Source organism: Oncorhynchus tshawytscha, linkage group LG03 (assembly GCF_018296145.1).
Source record: "Oncorhynchus tshawytscha isolate Ot180627B linkage group LG03, Otsh_v2.0, whole genome shotgun sequence".
Lineage (NCBI taxonomy): Eukaryota > Metazoa > Chordata > Actinopteri > Salmoniformes > Salmonidae > Oncorhynchus > Oncorhynchus tshawytscha.
Genome location: NC_056431.1, coordinates 1,249,542 through 1,270,180, shown reverse-complemented (window position 1 = coordinate 1,270,180; position 20,639 = coordinate 1,249,542). Strand labels below are relative to the sequence as shown.

The following is a 20,639-nucleotide window of genomic DNA, read 5'->3' as shown; positions in this document are numbered from 1 at the left end:
TACTCTGTTTCATCTGACTGTGCAATCCACTGTCTCATCAGCCCAGCCAGGCAATTTATAAAAGCATCTAGACATTATCTCACATTTCTTTTAGACTAACATTTAGTTAGCGTGTCTGCAGTGCTTAGCCCAGATCATATAAAAGTATGTATCTGTCTGCAGTGCTTAGCCCAGATCATATTAAAGTATGCCTATGTCTGCAGTGCGTAACCTGGATCATATTAAAGTATGTCTCTGTCTGCAGTGCGTAACCTGGATCATATTAAAGTATGTCTCTGTCTGCAGTGCGTAACCCAGATCATATTAAAGTATGTCTCTGTCTGCAGTGCGTAACCCAGATCATATTAAAGTATGTCTCTGTCTGCAGTGCGTAACCCAGAGGGGAGGATCCGTCTATACTGTAAAGGAGCTGATACTCTGTTGTTTGAGAGGCTCCACTCCTCCAACAATCACCTGGTGAACATCACAACAGATCACCTTAATGTGAGTTACAAACAAAATAATCAGAGTTCCTATTCAGCCTATCACAGCTCTCTTTTATACAAGTAACAGCACTGCCCTCTGGTGGTTAAATGTTTTCCTGCACACTACTATAGCCATCAGGAGAATTCACTTGTGTGTCTAGGAGTATGCTGGGGACGGTCTGCGGACCCTGGCCCTGGCCTACAGAGACCTGTCAGAGGAGCAGTGGGAGGAGTGGTCAGAGAGACACCGCCAAGCAGACAGAGCTACAGACTGTAGAGAGGACAGACTGGCTGACATATATGAACACATAGAACAGGACATGATGGTATCACGCTGTGTGTGTGTTTGTTTCTGTGTGTGTGTGTGTGTGTGTGTGTGTGTGTGTGTGTGTGTGTGTGTGTGTGTGTGTGTGTGTGTGTGTGTGTGTGTGTGTGCGTGTGTGCGTGTGTGAGCACATGTGTCCTCTCTGTAACATTGGCACCAAAATAAAGTTCAATCAACTTGTGTAACTAGCAATAAAGTTATATTCTACTCTTCTCTATTCTATTCTTCTCTATTCTACTCTTCTCTATTCTACTCTGCTCTATTCTACTCTTCTCTATTCTACTCTGCTCTACTCTGCTCTATTCTACTGTGCTCTATTCTACTCTGGTCTATTCTACTCTGTTCTACTCTTCTCTATTCTACTCTTCTCTATTCTGCTCTATTCTACTCTGCTCTATTCTACTCTGATCTATTCTACTCTGTTCTACTCTTCTCTATTCTGCTCTATTCTACTCTGCTCTATTCTACTCTGCTCTATTCTGATCTATTCTATTCTGCTCTATTCTATTCTGCTCTATTCTCCTCTGCTCTATTCTACTCTGCTCTACTCTTCTCTATTCTACTCTGCTCTATTCTGCTCTATTCTATTCTGCTCTATTCTATTCTGCTCTATTCTCCTCTGCTCTATTCTACTCTGCTCTACTCTTCTCAATTCTACTTTTCTCTATTCTACTCTGCTCTACTCTGCTCTATTCTACTCTGATCTACTCTACTCTGCTCTATTTTACTCTGCTCTATTCTACTCTATTGTCCTCTGCACTATTCTACTCTGCTCTACTCTTCTCTATTCTACTCTGCTCTATTCCGATCTACTCTGCTCTATTCTACTCTGCTCTATTCTATTCTGATCTATTCTACTCTGCTCTATTCTATTCTGCTCTATTCTACTCTGCTCTATTCTTCTATGCTCTGCTCTACTCTGCTCTATGCTCTATTCTACTATGCTCTATTCTACTCTGCTCTATGCTCTATTCTACTCTGCTCTATGCTATATTCTACTCTGCTCTATGCTCTATTCTACTCTGCTCTATGCTCTATTCTACTCTGCTCTATGCTCTATTCTACTCTTCTCTATTCTGCTCTATTCTACTGTTCTCTATTCTACTCTGCTCTATGCTCTACTCTGCTCTATACTCTACTCTGCTCTATTCTACTCTGTCCTATTCTACTCTGCTTTATTCTACTCTTCTCTATTCTACTCTGCTCTACTGTGCTCTATGCTCTATTCTACTCTGCTCTGCTCTATGCTCTATTCTACTCTGCTCTACTCTTCTCTATTCTACTTTTCTCTATTCTGCTCTATTCTACTCTGCTCTATTCTACTCTGATCTATTCTGATCTACTCTACTCTGCTCTATTTTACTCTGCTCTATTCTATTCTACTCTATTCTCCTCTGCACTATTCTGCTCTACTCTTCTCTATTCTACTCTGCTCTATTCCGATCTACTCTGCTCTATTCTACTCTGCTCTATTCTATTCTGATCTATTCTACTCTGCTCTATTCTACTCTGCTCTATTCTATTCTGATCTATTCTACTCTGCTCTATTCTATTCTTCTCTATTCTACTCTGCTCTATGCTCTATTCTACTCTGCTCTATGCTCTACTCTGCTCTATGCTCTACTCTGCTCTATTCTACTCTGCTCTATTCTACTCTGCTTTATTCTACTCTTCTCTATTCTACTCTGCTCTACTGTGCTCTATGCTCTATTCTACTCTGCTCTATTCTACTCTGCTCTATGCTCTATTCTACTCTGCTGTGCTCTATGCTCTATTCTACTCTGCTCTATTCTACTCTGCTCTATGCTCTATTCTACTCTGCTCTATTCTACTCTGCTCTATTCTTCTATGCTCTATTCTACTCTGCTCTATTCTACTCTGCTCTATTCTACTCTGCTCTATTATACTCTGCTCTATTATACTCTGCTCTATGCTCTATTCTACTCTGCTCTCTACTCTGCTCTACTCTGCTCTATGCTCTGCTCTATTCTACTCTGCTCTATTCTACTCTGCTTTATTCTACTCTTCTCTATTCTACTCTGCTCTATTTTACTCTGATCTATGCTCTATTCTACTCTACTGTGCTCTATGCTCTATTCTACTCTGCTCTATTTTACTCTGATCTATGCTCTATTCTACTCTACTGTGCTCTATGCTCTATTCTACTCTGCTCTATTTTACTCTGCTCTATGCTCTATTCTACTCTTCTCTATTCTACTCTGCGCTATACTCTTTTCTACTCTGCTTTATTCTACTCTTCTCTATTCTATTCTTCTCTATTCTATTCTTCTCTATTCTACTCTGCTCTATTCTACTCTGCTCTATTCTACTCTTCTCTATTCTATTCTGCTCTATTCTACTGTTCTCTATTCTACTCTGCTCTATGCTCTTTTCTACTCTGCTCTATTCTACTCTGCTCTATTCTACTCTTCTCTATTCTATTCTTCTCTATTCTACTCTGCTCTATTTTACTCTGATCTATGCTCTATTCTACTCTACTGTGCTCTATGCTCTATTCTACTCTGCTCTATTCTACTCTGCTCTATGCTCTATTCTACTCTTCTCTATTCTATTCTTCTCTATTCTACTCTGCTTTATTCTACTCTTCTCTATTCTATTCTTCTCTATTCTACTCTGCTCTATGCTCTATTCTACTCTTCTCTATTCTATTCTTCTCTGCTCTATTCTACTCTGCTCTATGCTCTATTCTACTCTTCTCTATTCTATTCTTCTCTATTCTACTCTGCTTTATTCTACTCTTCTCTATTCTATTCTTCTCTATTCTACTCTGCTCTATGCTCTATTCTACTCTTCTCTATTCTATTCTTCTCTATTCTACTCTGCTTTATTCTACTCTTCTCTATTCTATTCTGCTCTATTCTACTCTGCTCTATTTTACTCTGATCTATGCTCTATTCTACTCTACTGTGCTCTATGCTCTATTCTACTCTGCTCTATGCTCTATTCTACTCTGCTCTATTCTACTCTGCTCTATGCTCTATTCTACTCTGCTCTATTCTACTCTGCTCTATGCTCTATTCTACTCTAGCTCCTGGGAGCCACAGCCATAGAGGATAAGCTACAGGAGGGAGTTCCTGAGACCATCGCTATTCTCTCCCTTGCTAACATCAAGATCTGGGTCCTCACGGGAGACAAACAGGGTGAGACACACACAAACACACAGACAGACACACACACACAGACACACTCAAACACACACACACACACACACACACACACACACACAAACTAGAGCTGGCTATTTATTACTAGGATAAACTAAACCTTTCCTTTCCCTCACTTTTTTGTCTCTCTTTCTGTCTCTTTCTTTCGGTCTCTTTCTTTCTGTCTCTCTCTTTCTGTCTCTGTCTCTCTCTCTGTCTCTCTCTTTCTGTATCTCTCTTTCTGTCTCTTTCTTTCTGTCTCTCTTTCTGTCTTTCTCTTTCTGTCTCTGTCTCTCTCTCTGCCTCTCTCTTTCTGTCTCTCTTTCTGTCTCTCTCTCTTTCTGTCTCTCTTTCTGCCTCTCTCTCTTTCTGTCTCTCTTTCTGTCTCTCTTTCGTCTCTCTTTATGTCTCTCCCTCTGCCTATCTCTCTTTCTGTCTCTCTTTATGTCTCTCTCTCTGCCTGTCTCTCTTTCTGTCTCTCTCTTTATGTCTCTCTTTCTGTCTCTCTATTTCTGTCTCTCTTTATGTCTCTCTCTCTTTCTGTCTCCCTTTCTGTCTCTCTTTCTGTCTCTCTCTCTTTCTGTCTCTCTCTCTCTTTCTGTCTCTCTTTCTGACTCTTTGTCTCTGTCTCTCTTTCTGTCTCTCTCTCTTTCTGTCTCTCTTTCTGCCTCTCTCTCTTTCTGTCTCTCTTTCTGTCTCTCTCTCTTTCTGTCTCTCTTTCTCTCTCTCTCTTTATGTCTCTCTTTCGGTCTCTCTCTTTCTGTCTCTCTTTCTGACTCTTTGTCTCTGTCTCTCTTTCTGTCTCTCTCTCTTTCTATCTCTCTTTCTGTCTCTCTCTCTTTCTGTCTCTCTTTCTGTCTCTGTCTCTTTCTGTCTCTCTTTCTGTCTCTCTTTCTGTCTCTCTCTCTTTCTGTCTCTCTCTTTCTGTCTCTCTCTCTCTCTTTCTGTCTCTCTTTCTGTCTCTCTCTCTTTCTGTCTCTCTTTCTGTCTCTCTTTCTGTCTCTCTTTCTGTCTCTCTTTCTGTCTCTCTCTCTTTCTGTCTCTGTCTCTTTCTGTCTCTCTTTCTGTCTCTCTTTCTGTCTCTCTTTCTGTCTCTCTCTCTGTCTCTCTGTCTCTCTTTATGTCTCTCTCTCTGCCTCTCTCTCTTTCTGTCTCTCTTTTTGTCTCTCGCTCTCTCTGTCTCTCTTTATGTCTCTCTCTTTGTCTCTCTTTCTGTCTCTTTGTCTCTCTTTCTGTCTTTGTCTCTCTTTCTGTCTCTTTGTCTCTCTTTCTGTCTCTCTTTCGTCTCTCTTTATGTCTCTCCCTCTGCCTATCTCTCTTTCTGTCTCTCTTTATGTCTCTCTCTCTGCCTGTCTCTCTTTCTGTCTCTCTCTTTATGTCTCTCTTTCTGTCTCTCTATTTCTGTCTCTCTTTATGTCTCTCTCCCTTTCTGTCTCCCTTTCTGTCTCTCTTTCTGTCTCTCTCTCTTTCTGTCTCTCTCTCTCTTTCTGTCTCTCTTTCTGACTCTTTGTCTCTGTCTCTCTTTCTGTCTCTCTCTCTTTCTGTCTCTCTTTCTGCCTCTCTCTCTTTCTGTCTCTCTTTCTGTCTCTCTCTCTTTCTGTCTCTCTTTCTGTCTCTGTCTCTTTCTGTCTCTCTTTCTGTCTCTCTTTCTGTCTCTCTCTCTCTCTTTCTGTCTCTCTTTCTGTCTCTCTCTCTTTCTGTCTCTCTTTCTGTCTCTCTCTTTCTGTCTCTCTCTCTCTCTTTCTGTCTCTCTTTCTGTCTCTCTCTCTTTCTGTCTCTCTTTCTGTCTCTGTCTCTTTCTGTCTTTCTTTCTGTCTCTCTTTCTGTCTCTCTCTCTGTCTGTCTCTCTCTCTGCCTCTCTATTTATGTCTCTCTCTCTGTCTCTCTCTTTCTGTCTCTCTCTCTCTCTCTTTCTCTCAGAGACAGCAGTTAATATAGGTTACTCCTGTAAGATGCTGACTGGTGATATGACTGAGGTGTTCATCATCAGTGGAAACACAGTGCTGAGTGTTAGAGAGGAACTCAGGTACTCTAACTATCCTCTATTCCTCCCTCTATCCATCTATCTCTCTATTCCTCCCTCTATCCATATATCTCTATTCCTCCCTCTATCCATCTATCTTTCTATTCCTCCCTCTATCCATCTATCTCTCTATTCCTCCCTCTATCATCTATCAGGGTGAGACACACACACACACAAACACACACAAACTAGAGCTGGCTATTTAAAACTTTCTTTCTCTTTCTGTCTCTCTTTCTGTCTCTCTTTCTGTCTCTCTTTCTGTCTCTCTCTTTCTGTCTCTCTTTCTGTCTCTCTCTGTCTCTTTCTGTCGCTCTCTTTCTGTCTCTCTCTCTGTCTCTCTCTTTCTGTCTCTCTCTTTGTCTCTCTTTGTCTCTCTCTTTGTCTCTCTTTCGGTCTCTCTCTCTCTGTCTCTCTCTGTCTCTTTCTGTCGCTCTCTTTCTGTCTCTCTCTCTGTCTCTCTTTCTGTCTCTCTCTTTGTCTCTCTTTCTGTCTCTCTCTTTCTGTCTCTCTCTCTGTCTCTCTTTCTGTCTCTCTCTTTCTGTCTCTCTTTCTGTCTCTCTCTCTGTTTCTTTCTGTCTCTCTCTTTCTGTCTCTCTCTCTGTCTCTCTCACTGTCTCTTTCTGTCTCTCTCTCTGTCTCTCTCACTGTCTCTTTCTCTCTCTCTCTCTTTCTGTCTCTCTCTTTCTGTCTCTCTCTTTGTCTCTCTTTCTGTCTCTCTCTTTCTGTCTCTCTCTTTCTGTCTCTCTCTTTGTCTCTCTCACTGTCTCTTTCTGTCTCTCTTTCTCTCTCTCTCTTTCTGTCGCTCTCTTTCTGTCTCTCTCCGTGTCTCTCTGTTTCTCTCTCCGTGTCTCTCTCTCTCTGTCTCTCTCTGTCTCTCTCTGTTCAGTGTATTAATCAACTATTCACCCTCATCTCTTTGTCCTGTCCTGTCATTTCTCCTCCCTCATTTTCTTTCTCTTCAGGAGAGCGAGGGAGAGGATGATAGAGTTTGCCCGTACGAGAGAGGAAGGAAAGGAGGAGGTGATGGAGGGATGGGGCGAGGCCTGTTCTCTGGGGAATGGGTTTGGGGGAGACGGGGGAGGAGATGGGAGACAGTGGCCCTCCGTGGGGGACAAACAGCAGCAGTGTCCCCCTCCCCCTGGCCCTCCCGCCCCTCGACCCCCCTCCTCAACCACGCTAGACTCCATATCTGGAGAGTTCGCCCTCGTCATCAACGGACATAGCCTGGTGAGACGACACACACACTCACACCAATGATGTATATAAGCCCTGGATTGCTGTTGCTATGTAATGGCCAATGAGAGGCTTTGATGCCACTGGTCGGCCATATTGGCACTGCCCAGAAGGAGCAGTCCTCCATTGGAATGAATGGATTTATTTACATGTATTTAAGTGTTTTTGTTGTAGTGGAGACAGTAAAATTTGTACTTTAAAAAAATTATACTTGTTTTTATATACAGTATGTCCTTTTTATGTTTAGCTCACATAATATAATTTAAAAGTCTGCATTAAGGTGTCTGTAATAGAATAAACATGTCAAAAACAAATGTATTTCTATACCTTCCTAAATGTGTTTTACACTGGTGAGGGAGAGCCAAGATGGAGGCGCGGTGGCTTAAAAACAGATATATAACCCACTAGATATACAAACACCACTACACTGGACACACTACTTGTGCAATAGAAAACATGGCGCTCATAACAAATCTAAAATATCCAAACAAGTTCTCCCTCTCTCTCTCGCTCTCTCCCTCCCTCCCTCCCTCCCTCCCTCCCTCCCTCCCTCTCTCTCTCTCTCTCTCTCTATCCCTCTCTCTCGCTCTCTCTCTCTCTCTCTCCCTCCCCCTCTCTCCCTCCCCCTCCCTCTCGCTCTCTCTCTCCCTCCCCCTCTCTCCCTCCCCTCTCTCTCTCCCCCTCCCCTCTCTCTCTCTCTCTCTCTCTCTCTCCCTCTCTCTCTCTCTCTCTCTCTCTCTATCCCTCCCTCTCTCTCCCTCTCCCTCCGTCTCTCTCTCCCTCTCTCTCTCTCTACCTCCCTCTCTCTCTCCCCCCTCCCTCTCTCTCTCTCTCTCTCTCTCTCTCTCTCTCTCTCTCTCTCTCTCTCTCTCTGTGTCAGGCCCATGCGTTGGAGGCTGATATGGAGGGGGAGTTTGTGTCTACAGCGTGTGTCTGTAGAGCAGTGATCTGCTGCAGGGTGACTCCTCTACAGAAAGCCCTGGTGGTGGAGCTCATCAAGAAACACAAGAAAGCTGTCACCCTGGCCATAGGAGACGGGGCTAATGATGTTAGCATGATCAAGAGTAAGTTAGAGAGAGAGAGGGATGGAGGAGAGGATGTCAGAGGAGGGTTGGAGGAAGGGCGAATGACAGAAGTGCTTGGCAAAGATGATAACAGAGATGGGAAGACTTGAGAGATAAGGGGAACGAGGAGATATATTGAAGCAAAGTGCTCTGGCAGCACAGTCTATTTGTAAGGTCATGGAAAGTCCCCAGAATCCCACTTTATCTGTTTCTGTGTAGTTCTCTCTCCTTACGTCCTCTTTTCTCACGCCTCACCATGCCTTTCACAATTGTGTGTATGTATGTGTGCGTGCATGTGTGTTTGTGTGCACGCATACAAGTGTGTGAGTGTGTGTGTGTGTATGAAAAGCAGAAGAGAGGAGGCCTCTGAGGGAGGAGAGGTCCTTGTGGTTTCACATCCTGTTTTCTGGGCTCGACACCATGTCCTTGGATACATTACTCAACCTGTGAGCGATTACTCAACTTGTTGACTGGTTACCAAACCTGAATCTGAGGGAAGAGCATAGCAGGCTTCTGTGCCAGCCCAGCACTAACACCCCTGATAATTACACTTTTCAATTGTCTACAGTTGCTCTCTGTCCTTGTCTACTCTCCTATAACCTATATGAAGTGTCTGTCTATCCCCCACCCAGCGGCTCATATAGGAGTGGGCATCAGTGGTCAGGAGGGCATCCAGGCAGTGCTGGCGTCTGACTACTCCTTCTCCCAGTTCCGCTTCCTCCAGCGCCTGCTGCTGGTCCACGGACGCTGGTCCTACCTCCGCATGTGTCGCTTCCTCTGCTACTTCTTCTACAAGAACTTTGCCTTCACCATGGTGCACTTCTGGTTTGGCTTCTTCTGTGGCTTCTCTGCCCAGGTGAGAGGTCAGGGGTGAGGGATCAGGAACGGTGGTTTAGAGGTGAGGGGTGAAAGGGTTTTATAAGTTGGGTTGAGGTAAATAGTTTTGACTTCACTGTCAAAAAACACGTTAGGGGTGTTTAGGAGGAACTATAAGGGTTGAAGTGAAGACTCATGGGGCATGATGTTATATTGGAGCTTAAATGAGGTGAGGTTGTCGTTCTTACTGTGTGTGTCTCTCTCTCTCTCCCTCCCACCCTCTCTCTCTATCTCTCTGTTATCTCCCTCCTACCCTCTCTCTCTCTTTTCTTTCTCTCTCTCTCGCTCTCTTTTTCCATCCCTCTCTCCATCCCTCTCTCTCTCCATCCCTCTCTTCATCCTTCTCTCTCTCTCTCTCTCAGACAGTATATGATCAGTACTTCATCACTCTCTATAACATCGTCTACACCTCTCTCCCCGTGCTGGCCATGGGAATATTTGACCAGGTGAGTCTCCCAAGCACCTCTGTACCCTTTGACCCCTGACCCTTGACCCCTGGTTGTTCCTCTTTCCCTCTGTAGGACGTCCCAGAGCAGCGTAGTCTGGAGTATCCTAAGCTGTATGAGCCAGGTCAGCTTAACCTGCTGTTCAACAAGAGAGAGTTCTTCATCTGTATAACCCAGGGTATCTACACTAGTGTTGTGTTGTTCTTCGTACCCTATGCCATCCTGTCCCACGGAACCCAGGGCACCGGGGAACCCCTCGCTGACTACCAGACCTTTGCTGTTACCACGGCCACCGCCCTGGTGATCGTGGTCAGTGTGCAGGTGAGCGGGGGGAAGGACTGTAGTATCCACTTCCTGTAGGCAACATGTTTGAAGGTTTGCTACATATGATAAACCGGGTAGTTTGGGCCGTGTGTATATCAGACAATATACCACGGTATTACACAAAAAGACTTGTTTACTGTTCTAGTTATGTTGGAAACCAGTTTATAATAGCAATAAGGCACCTCAGGGGTTTGTGATAATGGCCAATATACCACGGCTAAGGGCAGTCTTATGCATGACGCAACGCAGAGTACAGCCTGGATACAGCTGTTAGTCATGGTATATCAGACCATATACCACAACCCCCCGAGGTGTCTTATTATTATTATATACGGTCTGATATACACCGGCCTTCTGTACAAACTGGGTGGTTAGAGCCCTGAATGCTGATTAGCTGAAAGCCGTGGTATTGGCCATGCATAGTACCACAGCCCCTCACGCCTTATTGCTTAAATCTCTCTCTGTGTGTGTGTGTGTGTGTGTGTGTGTGTGTGTGTGTGTGTGTGTGTGTGTGTGTGTGTGTGTGTGTGTGTGTGTGTGTGTGTGTGTGTGTGTGTGTGTCTGTGTGTGTGTGTGTGTGTGTGTGTGTGTGTGTGTGTGTGTGTGTGTGTGTGTGTGTGTGTGTGTGTGTGTGTGTGTGTGTGTCTGTGTGTGTGTGTGTGTGTCTGTGTGTGTGTGTGTGTGTGTGTGTCTGTGTGTGTGTGTCTGTGTGTGTGTGTGTGTGTGTCTGTGTGTGTGTGTGTCTGTGTGTGTGTGTGTCTGTGTGTGTGTGTGTGTGTGTGTGTGTGTGTGTGTGTGTCTGTGTGTGTCTGTGTGTGTGTGTGTGTGTGTGTGTCTGTGTGTGTGTGTGTGTGTGTGTGTGTGTGTCTGTGTGTGTCTGTGTGTGTGTGTGTGTGTGTGTCTGTGTGTGTCTGTGTGTGTGTGTGTGTGTCTGTGTGTGTGTGTGTCTGTGTGTGTCTGTGTGTGTCTGTGTGTGTGTGTGTGTGTGTGTGTGTGTGTCTGTGTGTGTCTGTGTGTGTGTGTGTGTGTGTGTGTGTGTGTGTGTCTGTGTGTGTCTGTGTGTGTCTGTGTGTGTGTGTGTCTGTGTGTGTGTGTGTGTGTGTGTGTGTGTGTGTGTGTGTGTGTGTGTGTCTGTGTGTGTCTGTGTGTGTGTGTGTGTGTGTGTGTGTGTGTGTGTGTGTGTGTCTGTGTGTGTCTGTGTGTGTCTGTGTGTGTGTGTGTGTGTGTGTGTGTGTGTGTGTGTGTGTGTGTGTGTGTGTGTCTGTGTGTGTGTGTGTGTGTGTGTGTGTGTGTGTGTGTGTGTGTGTGTGTGTGTGTGTGTGTGTGTGTGTGTGTGCAGATTGCTCTGGACACAGGCTACTGGACAGCCATCAACCATTTCTTTGTGTGGGGCTCTGTGGGCTCCTTCTTCACCATCATGTTGGCTATGCACAGCCAGACTCTATTCAGCATCTTTCCCAACCAGTTCCACTTCGTAGGCAGTGCCCAGAGCACACTGGTCCAGCCGCTGGTGTGGCTGACCATCGTCTTGGCCACAGTGATCTGCATCGTTCCAGTTCTGGCTTTCCGATTCCTCAAACTGGACCTGAAACCACAGCTCTCTGATACGGTGAGAACAATATGCTTCTGGCCACACTCACAGGTCTCTGATACGGTGAGAACAATATGCTTCTGACCACACTCACAGGTCTCTGATACGGTGAGAACAATATGCTTCTGGCCACACTCACAGGTCTCTGATACGGTGAGAACAATATGCTTCTGGCCACACTCACAGGTCTCTGATACGGTGAGAACAATATGCTTCTGACCACACTCACAGGTCTCTGATACGGTGAGAACAATATGCTTCTGGCCACACTCACAGGTCTCTGATACGGTGAGAACAATATGCTTCTGGCCACACTCACATCTCTCTGATATAGTGAGAACAATATGCTTCTGGCCACACTCACAGCTCTCTGATATAGTGAGAACAATATGCTTCTGACCACACTCACAGGTCTCTGATACGGTGAGAACAATATGCTTCTGACCACACTCACAGGTCTCTGATACGGTGAGAACAATATGCTTCTGACCACACTCACAGCTCTCTGATACGGTGAGAACAATATGCTTCTGGCCACACTCACAGCTCTCTGATACGGTGAGAACAATATGCTTCTGGCCACACTCACAGCTCTCTGATACGGTGAGAACAATATGCTTCTGACCACACTCACAGCTCTCTGATACGGTGAGAACAATATGCTTCTGACCACACTCACAGCTCTCTGATACGGTGAGAACAATATGCTTCTGGCCACACTCACAGCTCTCTGATACGGTGAGAACAATATGCTTCTGGCCACACTCACAGCTCTCTGATACGGTGAGAACAATATGCTTCTGGCCACACTCACAGGTCTCTGATACGGTGAGAACAATATGCTTCTGGCCACACTCACAGGTCTCTGATATAGTGAGAACAATATGCTTCTGGCCACACTCACATCTCTCTGATATAGTGAGAACAATATGCTTCTGACCACACTCACAGGTCTCTGATATAGTGAGAACAATATGCTTCTGGCCACACTCACATCTCTCTGATATAGTGAGAACAATATGCTTCTGACCACACTCACAGGTCTCTGATATAGTGAGAACAATATGCTTCTGGCCACACTCACATCTCTCTGATATAGTGAGAACAATATGCTTCTGACCACACTCACAGGTCTCTGATATAGTGAGAACAATATGCTTCTGGCCACACTCACATCTCTCTGATATAGTGAGAACAATATGCTTCTGGCCACACTCACAGGTCTCTGATATAGTGAGAACAATATGCTTCTGGTCACACTCACATCTCTCTGATACGGTGAGAACAATATGCTTCTGGCCACACTCACAGCTCTCTGATACGGTGAGAACAATATGCTTCTGGTCACACTCACATCTCTCTGATACGGTGAGAACAATATGCTTCTGGCCACACTCACAGCTCTCTGATACGGTGAGAACAATATGCTTCTGGCCACACTCACAGCTCTCTGATACGGTGAGAACAATATGCTTCTGGCCACACTCACAGCTCTCTGATATGGTGAGAACAATATGCTTCTGGCCACACTCACAGCTCTCTGATATGGTGAGAACAATATGCTTCTGGCCACACTCACAGCTCTCTGATATAGTGAGAACAATATGCTTCTGGCCACACTCACAGCTCTCTGATACGGTGAGAACAATATGCTTCTGGCCACACTCACAGCTCTCTGATATAGTGAGAACAATATGCTTCTGGCCACACTCACAGCTCTCTGATACGGTGAGAACAATATGCTTCTGGCTACACTCACAGCTCTCTGATATAGTGAGAACAATATGCTTCTGACCACACTCACAGCTCTCTGATATAGTGAGAACAATATGCTTCTGGCCACACTCACAGCTCTCTGATATAGTGAGAACAATATGCTTCTGGCCACACTCACAGCTCTCTGATATAGTAGGAACAATATGCTTCTGGCCACACTCACAGCTCTCTGATACGGTGAGAACAATATGCTTCTGGCCACACTCACAGCTCTCTGATATAGTGAGAACAATATGCTTCTGGCCACACTCACAGGTCTCTGATACGGTGAGAACAATATGCTTCTGGCCACACTCACAGCTCTCTGATATAGTGAGAGAACAATATGCTTCTGGCCACACTCACAGCTCTCTGATACGGTGAGAACAATATGCTTCTGGCCACACTCACAGCTCTCTGATATAGTGAGAACAATATGCTTCTGGCCACACTCACAGGTCTCTGATACGGTGAGAACAATATGCTTCTGACCACACTCACAGGTCTCTGATATAGTGAGAACAATATGCTTCTGGCCACACTCACAGGTCTCTGATACGGTGAGAACAATATGCTTCTGGCCACACTCACATCTCTCTGATACGGTGAGAACAATATGCTTCTGGCCACACTCACAGCTCTCTGATACGGTGAGAACAATATGCTTCTGGCCACACTCACAGGTCTCTGATATAGTGAGAACAATATGCTTCTGGCCACACTCACAGGTCTCTGATATAGTGAGAACAATATGCTTCTGGCCACACTCACAGCTCTCTGATACGGTGAGAACAATATGCTTCTGGTCACACTCACAGCTCTCTGATATAGTGAGAACAATATGCTTCTGGCCACACTCACAGCTCTCTGATACGGTGAGAACAATATGCTTCTGGTCACACTCACAGCTCTCTGATATAGTGAGAACAATATGCTTCTGGCCACACTCACATCTCTCTGATACGGTGAGAACAATATGCTTCTGGCCACACTCACAGCTCTCTGATACGGTGAGAACAATATGCTTCTGGCCACACTCACAGCTCTCTGATACGGTGAGAACAATATGCTTCTGGCCACACTCACAGCTCTCTGATACGGTGAGAACAATATGCTTCTGGTCACACTCACATCTCTCTGATATGGTGAGAACAATATGCTTCTGGCCACACTCACATGTCTCTGATATAGTGAGAACAATATGCTTCTGGCCACACTCACAGCTCTCTGATACGGTGAGAACAATATGCTTCTGGCCACACTCACAGCTCTCTGATACGGTGAGAACAATATGCTTCTGGCCACACTCACAGCTCTCTGATACGGTGAGAACAATATGCTTCTGGCCACACTCACAGGTCTCTGATACGGTGAGAACAATATGCTTCTGGCCACACTCACAGCTCTCTGATACGGTGAGAACAATATGCTTCTGGCCACACTCACATCTCTCTGATACGGTGAGAACAATATGCTTCTGGCCACACTCACATCTCTCTGATACGGTGAGAACAATATGCTTCTGGCCACACTCACATCTCTCTGATACGGTGAGAACAATATGCTTCTGGTCACACTCACAGCTCTCTGATATAGTGAGAACAATATGCTTCTGGCCACACTCACAGCTCTCTGATATAGTGAGAACAATATGCTTCTGGCCACACTCACAGCTCTCTGATACGGTGAGAACAATATGCTTCTGGCCACACTCACAGCTTCTGATCCTAATCACTGATCCTACTCACTAACACATTGGATAGGTGAAAACAGAAGATAAACTCCAGATAGCATTCACCAATTGCCAAGCTGTCATTGTAAATAAGTATTTGTTCTTAGTTGACCTGTCTGGTAAAATAAAGGTCAAATAAAATAGTTATTCAGTCATGTGAAATCAGTGGAAGGGATGAAGAAAGGATGCTGGTTCATGACCACTTCTTTATGATCCTCTGTTCCTGTCTCAAAGTCTTTCAGTGCTCATCTACATCAATCTGGCCTTCAGTCTGACCTTCAGTCTGGCTTTCAGTCTGGCCTTCACTCTGGCCTTCAGTCTGGCCTTCAGTCTGACCTTCAGTCTGACCTTCACTCTGGCCTTCAGTCTGACCTTCAGTCTGGCCTTCACTCTGGCCTTCAGTCTGGCTATCAGTCTGGCCATCACTCTGGTCTTCAGTCTGGCCTTCAGTCTGGCTTTCAGTCTGGCCTTCACTCTGGCCTTCACTCTGGCCTTCAGTCTGGCTTTCAGTCTGGCCTTCACTCTGGCCTTCAGTCTGGCTTTCAGTCTGGCCTTCACTCTGGCCTTCACTCTGGCCTTCAGTCTGGCTTTCAGTCTGGCCTTCACTCTGGCCTTCAGTCTGGCCTTCAGTCTGACCTTCAGTCTGGCCTACACTCTGGCCTTCAGTCTGGCCTTCAGTCTGGCCTTCACTCTGGCCTTCAGTCTGGCTATCAGTCTGGCCTTCACTCTGGCCTTCAGTCTGGCCTTCAGTCTGACCTTCAGTCTGGCTTTCAGTCTGGCCTTCACTCTGGCCTTCAGTCTGGCCTTCAGTCTGGCCTTCACTCTGGCCTTCAGTCTGGCCTTCAGTCTGGCCTTCAGTCTGACCTTCAGTCTGGCCTTCACTCTGGCCTTCAGTCTGGCCTTCAGTCTGGCCTTCAGTCTGGCCTTCAGTCTGGCCTTCAGTCTGTCAGCCATGACTCCTGTCTTCTCTCTATACTACTGTGATTCTGTCTGTTTGTCTCTTCATTGCTGTGACTGAAATCACACCAATGTCCCCTAACTCTACCAATGATTAACTGTTTGTGCGTATGCCAGCGCTCTCTGTATCCCATCACTTATCTTCTCTGTAAATATTGACTCTGAGTCTGTGAATATACCTTCATTCCCTCGAGAACAGCTGTCCCTATCACCTTATAATACGTGATTATCACTAGGGTTTAATATTGTCCGAAAACATTCTACACGTTCTACACATCCTTCCTGAGAAAATTGCAACCGTCCTGAAATACATCTGACATAATTATACCACAGATAGAACAATGAGACAGATATTTCACCGGATGTGTAAATGTGAAGCATCCGATTGCCATTCCCACTCACTACCAAATATGGTAGTGAGAGGAAGCCCAGTGGCTGACAGTGGGATAAGGATTGACAGGATTTTGGCCGACATTCTGCACATTTTCTCATCTGGGAAACATTTGACCTCAATACAGTTTTCTGTCCCCAAAACTAAAATCTGTTATGAACAGAGTGGACTACATTTTGTAGATTTTAACCTTTGCCAAAGTTGTAAAAAATGGCATTGTTTAGAAGGAATGCAAAGGCTAATTGAGTTATTGCACACGCTCACTCCACAAAGTAGACGTTTCCTAATGGAAATATGCAGATGTATGCTAGAACGAGCTAATAGGATCTCGCTAGTCTGTGCTTGGCTCTGCCCACCATTTAGCTTGTTCTGCCCACTATGACTCATTTGTTTCATTTGGAAAGATAGGATGTGGTCTATTTTGGTTTAGTTATAAAAAAATCTTTGATTATACCACTGTAAATTGAGAAACACGGACAGGAAACTAATGGTTTCTTGTTGTATTTTACTCAACTCAAAAGTTCTATCAAAGTCACCACAAAATGTGTTAATGTAGCCTAAATGTAGCGTAAAATATGATGAGGTTATTAGCCTACAGGCTAGTAAAAATGTTATTTGTTTTAGCTAACCCATAGCTTTGACTGAAAGATGCCTGCCAGCTTGTTGGCTCTTTTCACTCCCCCTGGACCTGGCTATCAGGGGGATTCAGAAGGTTGTGGTTTATGACCTGGACCTGGCTATCAGGGGGATTCAGAAGGTTGTGGTTTATGACCTGGACCTGGCTATCAGGGGGATTCAGAAGGTTGTGGTTTATGACCTGGACCTGGCTATCAGGGAATTCAGAAGGTTGTGGTTTATGACCTGGACCTGGCTATCAGGGGGATTCAGAAGGTTGTGGTTTATGACCTGGACCTGGCTATCAGGGGGATTCAGAAGGTTGTGGTTTATGACCTGGACCTGGCTATCAGGGGGATTCAGAAGGTTGTGGTTTATGACCTGGACCTGGCTATCAGGGGGATTCAGAAGGTTGTGGTTTATGACCTGGACCTGGCTATCAGGGGGATTCAGAAGGTTGTGGTTTATGACCTGGACCTGGCTATCAGGGGGATTCAGAAGGTTGTGGTTTATGACCTGGACCTGGCTATCAGGGGGATTCAGAAGGTTGTGGTTTATGACCTGGACCTGGCTATCAGGGGGATTCAGAAGGGTGTGGTTTATGACCTGGACCTGGCTATCAGGGGGATTCAGAAGGTTGTGGTTTATGACCTGGACCTTGCTATCAGGGGGATTCAGAAGGTTGTGGTTAATGACCTGGACCTGGCTATCAGGGGGATTCAGAAGGTTGTGGTTTATGACCTGGACCTGGCTATCAGGGGGATTCAGAAGGTTGTGGTTTATGACCAGGACCTGGCTATCAGGGGGGATTCAGAAGGTTGTGTTTTATGGCCTGGACCTGGCTATCAGGGGAATTCAGAAGGTTGTGGTTTATGACCTGGACCTGGCTATCAGGGGAATTCAGAAGGTTGTGGTTTATCATAACCTGCCCATTATAGTCACTTTGTCACAGGGAACATATCAGATGTTCCACTAAACAAACAGACAAGGAAATATGCCTAGTAGTGGAGGACAAATCCCTGCCAATCTGACGAGTACAGCCTTTCTACTCATTTGTGTTATTGTAACATCATGGAACAATGTTGCAAATGTCTATTTCGTCAAGAGCGTTTGTGGACACAATGTACCTACCATCTTGTTAACAGTGAGTATGACTGGAGCTTTGTGAATGTGAGATGGAGATTGCCTTCAGTAACTGTGTCAACAGGCCGTGTGTAGTCTACACATGATAGTCAGCAATGCAGTTTATGGAAATCATGTATGTAAGTGATGTTTTCTATTGAGGACTATGTTGAGCAGGCCTATAGGCTAAATATGTTTGGCTGCTAGCGTTGTGATGACTGGTCTAATGTAGGTTGTGAAGCCAAGGAGTCGTTATGTTCGGTTCATGCATGCAGCTATCGTGCATATTTAGTATTTTTGCATTAGTGCTGCATAACATTTTTTAAGTTATTGGTCTTCAGGACCCGTCAATATTTCTCTCAGGAAACGGGAAAGAGCTTGGTCAGGAAGTCCCAGGATACCGGTCACCAGTGTTAAACACTACATATCCCTTTATACTAAGAAATAACCCTCCTGTCTGTCCTCTCTACCTCTCCCTTTCCCCCCTCCCCCTCTACCTCCCCTGCTCTCACCCCTCCCTTGCCCTGACCCCTCTCCCCCCTCCAGGTGCGTTACACCCAGCTGGTGCGTCAGAAGACGAGGAAGCCAGCGGGTCGATGCATGGGAGGAGTCAGGGGCGGGGGTGTGCCTGAGGGTCGTCTGGGGGCAAGGGGCGGGTTCAGGAGGTCAGGATATGCCTTTGCCCACCAGGAGGGCTTTGGGGAGCTCATCACCTCTGGGAAGAACATGAGACTGTCCTCCCTGGCCCTGGCCAACTTTGCCTCCAGACACAGCTCCAGCTGGATAGACACCCTGCGCAAAAAGAAACACTCAAATACACATCCCCTGCAGAACGCCTCAGGAGAGAGCAGCCCGGCACCTAGCTATGTGTCGGGATCGGCTCCCCCTGTCTAATTCATCCTCTCTCCTGGGGGGGTCACAGGATACTCCCCTGGAGGAGGGAACACACACGCTGCCTGTCATACTCCCACAGGTGGCTTCTGGCCCTCCCACAAACACACCAGCGTTAGCTCCAGCCCATGTCCCCTCTGCTGACGCTCTCACTCCCACCTCTGTGAGGAGTCCTGGGGGAGACTCGGTTGGTGGCTGGAACCTTAGTCTGGGCGCTGTACAGGTGAGATACTGTCATCTTCTTTAATCTGTTTCTCACACACACAACCTCACACACACAACAGTAACTGTGTGTTCCACCTGTCCTGCAGGATGCTCTATTTGGTTGGAGGGGCGGCGCCTCTCGCACCAGTGGAACCAGCAGCCCGGGACCTCCCCCTGTTCCCAAGGAAACCAACCACACCGTGTGAGATGGACAGACAGATGGACAGATGATAGAAAGAAGGACAGGCTGTCATATCCCACTGGATTCTCTTGGAATACATGACGAAATCCTGCATTTGGAAGTTTGGAATACTGAGGTGGAATGTTTGGAATGGCACTCACCCTGGGTTAGGAAGAGATCCAAAGTGGCAGCCATTGTAGGCGGAAGGCATACACACCCATCAACACCCACTGGCATTTGTATGACACTGTCGTTGTAATAGTGTTGGTACATATATGTTTCCGTCTGAAAGACTACTGTGATTATTATTTCTTTGACCATGCTGGTCATTTATGAACATTTGAACATCTTGGCCATGTTCTGTTATAATCTCAACCCGGCACAGCCAGAAGAGGACTGGCCACCCCACATAGCCTGGTTCCTTTCTAGGTTTCTTCCTAGGTTTTGGCCTTTCTAGTGAGTTTTTCCTAGCCACTGTGCTTCTACACCTGCATTGCTTGCTGTTTGGGGTTTTAGGCTGGGTTTCTGTACAGCACTTTGAGATATCAGCTGATGTAAGAAGGGCTATATAAATACATTTTATTTGAAATCAATTTTATTTGAAAGATAGTGTGTGGTAGTTGTAATAGACATGCTCAGACTACCCACAACCCACTTCTCTGTCTTCTTCACCCAATGAGGCAGGCTGAAAGAAGCACTTCTTCATGCAAATGATGTAACCATCTGCTGAAGAGCTTGGTACCACAGGGTTCCGGACAGAAACCCCGCTCCAACAGCACCGCTGTGGTTCAGACATGACTATACTATTTATACAATGGATCATATGTCATAACATCATATCAGATTGGTTCAAAACAAAGTATTGAATTGAGTCTTTATGACAGAAGAGAGGTTCATTTGATCATCAGAAAGGTGGTGAATTGAGTCTTTATGACAGAAGAGAGGTTCATTTGATCATCAGAAAGGTGGTGAATTGAGTCTTTATGACAGAAGAGAGGTTCATTTGATCATCAGAAAGGTGGTGAATTGAGTCTTTATGACAGAAGAGAGGTTCATTTGATCATCAGAAAGGTGGTGAATTGAGTCTTTATGACAGAAGAGAGGTTCATTTGATCATCAGAAAGGTGGTGAATTGAGTCTTTATGACAGAAGAGAGGTTCATTTGATCATCAGAAAGGTGGTGAATTGAGTCTTTATGACAGAAGAGAGGTTCATTTGATGGTCAGAAAGGTGGTGAATTGAGTCTTTATGACAGAAGAGAGGTTCATTTGATCATCAGAA

The 20,639-nt window shown here is 45.5% G+C and overlaps 1 protein-coding gene across 1 annotated transcript in view; it reads left to right on the top strand.

Moving 5' to 3' along the window:
* LOC112239846 (phospholipid-transporting ATPase ID-like) overlaps window positions 1-18,970 on the top strand; it is a gene marked incomplete at its 3' end in the record, with an annotated part of 56,079 nt that extends 37,109 nt beyond the window's left edge. The window contains exons 17-27 of the mRNA XM_042306380.1: window positions 368-483; window positions 626-790; window positions 3,839-3,950; window positions 5,874-5,979; window positions 6,939-7,203; window positions 8,090-8,273; window positions 8,906-9,129; window positions 9,512-9,595; window positions 9,671-9,916; window positions 11,259-11,528; window positions 18,629-18,970. Of these exons, the coding sequence (XP_042162314.1) occupies window positions 368-483; window positions 626-790; window positions 3,839-3,950; window positions 5,874-5,979; window positions 6,939-7,203; window positions 8,090-8,273; window positions 8,906-9,129; window positions 9,512-9,595; window positions 9,671-9,916; window positions 11,259-11,528; window positions 18,629-18,970 (2,114 nt within the window). The remainder of the gene's footprint in view (window positions 1-367; window positions 484-625; window positions 791-3,838; window positions 3,951-5,873; window positions 5,980-6,938; window positions 7,204-8,089; window positions 8,274-8,905; window positions 9,130-9,511; window positions 9,596-9,670; window positions 9,917-11,258; window positions 11,529-18,628) is intronic.
* Window positions 18,971-20,639: the final 1,669 nt, after the last annotated feature.